General features: G+C 40.2%; 1 protein-coding gene across 3 annotated transcripts in view; it reads left to right on the top strand.

Annotated features, from left to right (window-relative positions):
• Positions 1–7,523, top strand: part of TRPC6 (transient receptor potential cation channel, subfamily C, member 6) — a 156,057-nt gene that overhangs the window by 88,382 nt on the left and 60,152 nt on the right. For all 3 annotated transcript variants that reach the window (XM_006833757.1, XM_006833759.1, XM_006833758.1), the window contains one exon: positions 1,318–2,092. In XM_006833757.1, the coding sequence (XP_006833820.1) occupies positions 1,318–2,092 (775 nt within the window). The remainder of the gene's footprint in view (positions 1–1,317; positions 2,093–7,523) is intronic.

The following is a 7,523-nucleotide window of genomic DNA, read 5'->3' as shown; positions in this document are numbered from 1 at the left end:
TATATATATATCCAACTGAATCATTTTGATCAGGTGAGAATCCCCTTTTCCTTTGTATTAAGAGACACATAATACACCATAATTGGAATCCTGGTGTGGCGCTGTGGTTAATGCGGTGGACTGCAAAGTCGGTTTGATCCACAAGGTCCATTTGAACTGCAAGGTCGGTGGTTTAAGCTTTCCAGTCACTCCTCTGAAACCCTTTACAGGGTGGCTATAAGTAAGAACCGACTCGATGGCATGTAACAAAAGCATACGCTTGCATCAGGGAGTACAGTGGCTCTGTACGGTAAGCCCTGGACTTTGAACCACAATGTCCGTGGTTTGAGCCCACCAGCTGCTCCACTCCAAGACTTTCTGCTCCTGTAAAGATTTAGAGCCTCAGAAACCTTATACAGAGTTGCTATCAACTCGACAGTACTTAACAACAAAAACAACAAATACTCTTGCACTGAGTTGATTCCTCTGCTAGAGAAAGCTTCCCACCTGCATCTTATTCCTGCTGTACTCTCCCAGAACATAGTCTAACCGGACTCCTAGTCATCCTGCCATTTTCAGCATGTCACTGTCACCTAGAATCTAAGCTAGTTGCCTTCATTATAGGCTTATCATGGCGATTAAAGGCTGACAACAAGGGAATGTGGTGCTATGGGATAAAGCACTGGGCCACAAGGTCAGTTTGAACCACAAAGTTGGTGGTTCAGACTCGCCAGCAGCTCCTTGGAAATCCTATACAGTGTTGATATGAGTCAGAACCGACTTGACACCACTCAACAACCAGAAGAGAATGTACCCATCTCTTCCTTTAGGCTATAAGATTTGCAAGGACAGAAAAGTTTCTGTTTTTTCCCCATTGGGTTTCCCAGGGCTAATATAGTCCCCAACCCTGGCACAGCACGAATTCAATAAAAGTGTGTTGATTTGAGTGAATTTGCTATTGTTTCTATGTTTCTCACACTCTTTATTATATTGGTGCCAAGGGGTGAGTATAATAAAAGAATTGCTTATATCTGTACTAATCGATGATTGAAAAACACACATTACATGAAATGTGAAATCATAGAGTGATTATGGGAACTGCAATAGTCCCCACCTCAAAATGGAGTGGCAAAACCTGCAAAGTGCTTGACTTGCTTAAAGGAGAAGTTCTTGGAATCCATTAACACACAAATGCATCTTCTGTTTATAATAGAGCTGGTCTAGAAATGAGACAACCTTGTAATATACTTGAAGATTGCATTAGATGAATGGCAGATCATTTGCTATACTAAAATGCTTTTAATATGATTTGTTCACAATCTTTCCATTCCATTGCAGCCGAGGCACCGACAACAGACTGGCCCACCGGCGGCAGACAATTCTCCGTGAGAAAGGGAGAAGGTTAGCGAATCGAGGGCCAGCCTACATGTTTAGTGATCGCTCAACAAGCCTATCTATTGAGGAGGAACGCTTTTTAGATGCAGCTGAGTATGGCAACATTCCAGTGGTACGGAAGATGCTAGAAGAATGTCTCTCACTCAATGTCAACTGTGTGGATTATATGGGCCAGAATGCCCTGCAATTGGCAGTGGCCAACGAGCATCTGGAAATTACAGAACTTCTTCTCAAGAAAGAAAACCTCTCTCGAGTTGGGGATGCCTTGCTTCTAGCCATTAGTAAAGGTTACGTTCGGATTGTGGAAGCAATTCTTAATCACCCAGCTTTTGCTGAGGGCAAGAGGCTAGCCACCAGCCCCAGTCAGTCTGAACTCCAGCTGGATGATTTTTATGCTTACGATGAAGATGGGACACGGTTCTCCCATGATGTGACTCCAATCATCCTGGCTGCCCATTGCCAGGAATATGAAATTGTGCACACCCTCCTACGGAAGGGAGCTCGGATTGAACGGCCTCATAATTACTTCTGCAAGTGCAGTGAATGCAACCAGAAACAGAAGCATGACTCCTTTAGCCACTCGAGATCTAGGATTAATGCCTACAAAGGCCTAGCAAGTCCTGCTTACCTGTCATTGTCCAGTGAGGATCCAGTCATGATAGCCTTACAACTTAGCAATGAGCTGGCAGTACTGGCCAACATTGAGAAAGAGTTCAAGGTAGGTCCTTAACAATAGGAACGACACATGTCAAAGTCATGATGCACTTACAGGCTTTCAGGATATACTCAGAACTGTGCTAGCTAATGTGTACACTAGCTCGTTTTACATGTATGCTCAACACATTCTTTAATATATTTATTTGTAGTTAAATTTGTGATTGTTAACATTTAGTGATGATGATCTACTATATACCAGACATTTTACATTTAATATGTTTCATTCTTACCATATCTTATCTTGAAAGATAATAATGCTATTTTCTATTCAGATGGAGAAACAGAGGCATAATGAGGTTAAATAAAGTGAAGGTCAAGGTAAATGACAGACCTGGGATTAGAATCCATATGTGCCACTCTCTAAAACCTTATGTTCTTTGTCCTATAAAACACTACTTCTATATCCGGAGCATAAGGAGCTCTGGTAACAACATAGTGGTTACGAATCAGGCTGCTAACCTCAAGGACGGCAGTTCGAAATTATCAGCCATTCCTCAGGAGAAAGATGAGGCTTTCTGTTCTTGTAAAGATTTACAGCCTCAGAAACCCTTTTCAGGGTCACTATGAGTCGGAATTGATGCCACAGTACTTAAGAACAACCGCAATATCCAGAGCATGGCATTAGATGCTGCTAAGGTCAGAAAGATTAATTAAATTTAAGGTAGTTACAGTTTGACTTGAGAGACAAAGGCATATAGAATAAAGAAAATGAAGCCAGTACAAAATAATGCTATAAGCAATGTGCCCTGTGAGTTCAGAGACAGCCGCATTTTATGAAGTTTAGATTTCAAGGAAGTTATGAATAAGATGGCATTTCAGCCAGATCTGATAGACTGAGAAGGGTTTTTTGGAAGGAAGAAAATAAAGAAAGTCATGTTTTAAGCCGAGCCCAAACTCACTGACTCGAGTTCATTCTGACTCACAGAGACCCTATAGGACAAAGTAGAACTACTCCTTTGGGTTTCTGAGACTGTTAGTTTTTACCAGAGCAGACAGTCTCATCTTTCTCCCATGGAGTGGCTGGTGGGTTTGAACTGCTGACCTACAAGGGACCAGCAAAAGCAAAGACTTGTTGATAAGAAAGAAGTTGGCACTTAGTTGGAACTTTGAACAGTCTCTTAATAGAAGGTATCAGATGCTGCCATTATGTTTTGTGCTGCATTTGGAAGGGTGAAAGCTCAGATTCCTAGCCCAAGATCATGCCCATAAATTTGAAACTGCCTCCACAGATATCTGACCTATCTTTTAGTGATTCGGGTGTTCTATGTTATTGCTATTCATGATATACATTTCTCCTTTACTAAATTATCAGCTCATTTTAATCAGGTCTGATTCAGCTAGCAGAGTGATTTGCAAAATAATCCCACTAAGAAATGCATTTCCAATAAGAATTTTACATGATATATTTAAATTTCATTTTTTAAAATGTGTGGATATTTGTGCTATTTTGAACAATTGTGTTCAACTTACGTAGTTTTGACTAAGTATACTACTACTAATAATAATAATAATTCTTTTTTTCCAGAATATTTTTAATACCTTGAGCTGTATGATCACAAGAAATAAAAGGGTAGCGCTGATAGCATAGTGGGTTATGAGTCAGGCTGCCAATCGGAAGATTGAATCTATCGGTTGCACCGCAGGAGAAAGATGAGGCTTTCTGCTCCCATAAAGATTTATAGCCTTGGAAACCCTATGTTATTGTTGTTGTTAAGTACTGTCAAGTAGGTTCTGACTCAGAGCTGTGTAAGATTTCCAAGGACCAACTGTTGTGCTTGAACTGCCAACCTTGCAGTTCAAATAGACCTTCCAGTCCAGCACATTCGCCCTCAGTTCCACATCAGGGCTCTTGGAAACCCTAAACGCAGTTGCTATGAGTTGGAACCAACTCCATGACATCCAACCACCACCACCTGTTTTTTTTTAAAATGTGTGTCCTAGAACTTGAAAGTCAATAGTTTTTATAAATGGAAACTTGACTTAGAACTTGAATTAAAAGGTCTTTATATTGTACAAGAAGGGTCCTTGTTGTTGTTGTTGTTTGTTAAATTAAGTCATTACAAACATGAAACAAAAAAGCATTATGTTTTCTTCATCACCAGAGAGAAAACATTCAATCGTATGTTCTAGTCTCTAAAACTAGCTTGATCTGCTGAGGTCAGAACAGTCACATCTGAGGAAGAGCCGCTATTATCTTTCTGTGTAAACCCTTATGGAAACCACATTCTCTTACCACCATAGATACCACAATAGAAAACCTGTCCCCACATTCCAGCCTCAGTTTACAGGAAGGTGAGACCTGACAGAGCTAGAGAAATTAGCATCTCTGGGTTGAGTTCTCTTGCTAGATCTGTTGCTTCTACCGTTTAGAAACAACTAATTGTTCTTATTTTAAAATAATGTGTAATCATTCTATGAAATTTATAAAATAATGGTCTAAATATGGGGAAAAACTTTAAAGCTAGTCCTAGTTCTGCAACCAAGAACAAAACGCTGATGTATTTATTATGTGCACGCTGGTACATATACCTTTCTGTTCTTTCAGTTGTTAAGCCCCTTAGAGTAGCAAGGAATCTTCCCTTCAAATTCCTTTTTTCTTTTCTATTTACAAAGTTAAAGTTTGATACCTGTTTTTTTTTCTTTTGCAAATTTAAATATTTTTAAAGGCTATAGTTTCAACATTAATATATGAAAGTGTTAAATCACTCCTTCAAATGTATTTAAGCATTTGGATACATTTGAAATGTATTTAAATGCATTTTAAATCCCCTGGATACATTTAAAGCATATGATGTCTACCATCTCAGGGTGGAGTAAATGATTAAGTATTTAACTACTAGCCAAATGGACTCCTAGTGTGGCGCTGCAGGTTAATGTGCTGGACTGCAAGCACAGGTTGAACCACAGGTCAATTTGAACCGCAAGGATGGCAGTTCAAGCTTGCTAGCTGCTCCTTGGAAACCCTATATAGGGCCACTCTGAGTTGGAACCAACTCGATGACACTTAACAACAACTAGCCATATGGTTAGCATTTCAGACCTACCCAAAGGAACCTCAGAAGACAGGTAAGAAACCTCAGAAGACAGGTCTGGCCGTTTGCTTCTTCACAGCCTTGAAAAACCCATGGAGAAGTTCATGTTAACGCATGATGTTAACATGGGCTGTAATGGACTGGAGAACAGCTAATAATAACAACAATAACATTACCTATTTCAAAAACAAGTGAACAAGCACTTATTTAACATTCAGAATATATATATACGTCTTTTCTTTTCTCCTTGAGTTTCTGTTTGATATCCATTTTTCTCCACAAATTTGATTCCTAACATCATAGTGTAAATGTAGTTTAGTTCACAAGGAGTAGGAGTGGGACAAGATCATCAGTCCAAAATTGATTCCTATGAGGTAAAGATCAGACCTGCCTCCTGTCTCCAACCTTTTTTTTTTTACTAATTCTATCAACAGCCTTTCTCCCACAGCACTATTTCTTTGTTGGCACTGTGGGATAATGCACCAGACTGTAAGGTCCATTTGAACCATATGGTCGGCTGTTCAAACTCACCAGCTGCTCCTCAGAAACCCTATACAGGGTCGCTATGAGTTGGAAATGACTGTAAGGCAAATAATAACAACAACAAAATGCATTGCAATGTCATACAGACCATTCTCACAGTCATGGGGTTTCTAGGAGAGTGTGGCACTGTGAATGAGTTCCAAACTGCTAACCAAAAGGTTGGTGGGTCAAAGGTGGCTTCTCTGAAACTCTACATGGGGTCACCATGATTTGGAACCTACTCAACACTATTTACCACCAACAGCAGGCTACAGTTCTTGATCAGAACAGCTTGTTCTCCAGCATACTCACAGGCAGACCTTTCCCGTGGTCCCTTAATCTGACTTCTGATATGCTCAAGCCAGTGTTATAGCTTTCTAGCCCTGAGTCCTGACCTGGGGCTGTAGGTTAAACCCTAGACTGCTAATCACAATGTTGGTGGTTCAAACACACCAGTCACTCCTGGGAAATGCTATACAGGATTGCTACTAACTAGATGGCTCTTAACAACAAGTGCTTGGAGGCACTCCGCTCCACCAGCAAGCCTCCTGCCCAAAGGCGCTCAGCTGTCTCCCTCCATGGGTCAACTCACCCACCCACTGCTTCACTCTGAGGCCTTGGGTGCCCACCATGCTGTCTCATGCCAGTCTTCTTCTGCTGCTACATTTTCTCTGCCATGCTTGACAATACTTCTTGAAGTCTCACTCCTTCTCTAGTGTTAAAGGCCTCTGTCTCCTGGGTCTAAGGAAATAGTCTGCATAGGGACACCAGATCCAAAGAATGTGCTACCCTCTTGGCTTTTCATTCTTGAGAGTTGTAAGGTTCCCCACAGGAGCTGCTGGAATTAACTCATTTTAAATACATCGAGATGGCAATCTAATTCCCTCATTAGGGTTCTATACATATTATTTGAATGACTGTACCCCTGAAAAGTTTCCATGTATGCTATTTGCATTATTATTAGGCAGTCTAATCTCATTGGTATGCCTCAAACACGTTATTTACGTAGTCCTACCCAATCATTTTGTGGCAGTCTCAAAACTCTAGAAGAGTCATATTAATAATTCACTGTACTACCAATAGCTTTTTTTTATATATATAAAGACTATTATAAACAACTCTTATCCTATGTACTATGTATGCATATGACGGTAAGTCAAAAAGTCAGAGCTACCTTTATTAAACAACAAAATGTGAAACTATTGTTTCTTGACTTATCTAGGTCTATACAATTCATAAGGCAATGTTTCCATGTCAAAAGCCATTCTCTGAAGCATTTTCTGTTCTTCGATATGTTGTTGCTGTTAAATGCCGTCATATCAGTTCCAACTCATAGCAACCCTGTATTGGGTTTCCAAGGAGCAGCTGATAAGTTTGAACCACTGATTTTGTGATTCCTACAACCTTGCAGTCCAGTGCTTTATCCCCCAGCGCCACACCAGGACTCCTTCTTCAATACACCCCACATCAAACTGACTATTGTGGCATTGTTGAGGGACTCAAAATGTGCTCCTTTTCATTTTCAATATTCCTTTTAAATATTTTCCAAATATGATCTTTTGGGAAATAAAAAGAAGTCTGAAGGGGCAAGATCAGGGCTTTAGGGTGGATGGGATAAAGTTTCCCAATGAAATTCTCATAGGACAACTCTTGCTACCCTCAAAGAATGATCAGGTGCATTGTCACGATGGGAAAAAAAAAAAAAAAAAATTTTATCTATGCAAATCTCAAGGTCTTTCCCTCGCCAATGCAGTTTTCCACTGTCTTTCATCTTTTTTCTAATAAGATCAGGGCTTTAGGGTGGATGGGATAAAGTTTCCCAATGAAATTCTCATAGGACAACTCTTGCTACCCTCAAAGAATGATCAGGTGCATTGT

The sequence above is a fragment of the Chrysochloris asiatica genome, unplaced genomic scaffold (assembly GCF_000296735.1).
Source record: "Chrysochloris asiatica unplaced genomic scaffold, ChrAsi1.0 scaffold00008, whole genome shotgun sequence".
Classification (NCBI taxonomy): Eukaryota; Metazoa; Chordata; class Mammalia; order Afrosoricida; family Chrysochloridae; genus Chrysochloris; species Chrysochloris asiatica.
Note: the sequence above shows the minus strand (reverse complement) of the source record. Positions and strands in the feature narration are given on the sequence as shown.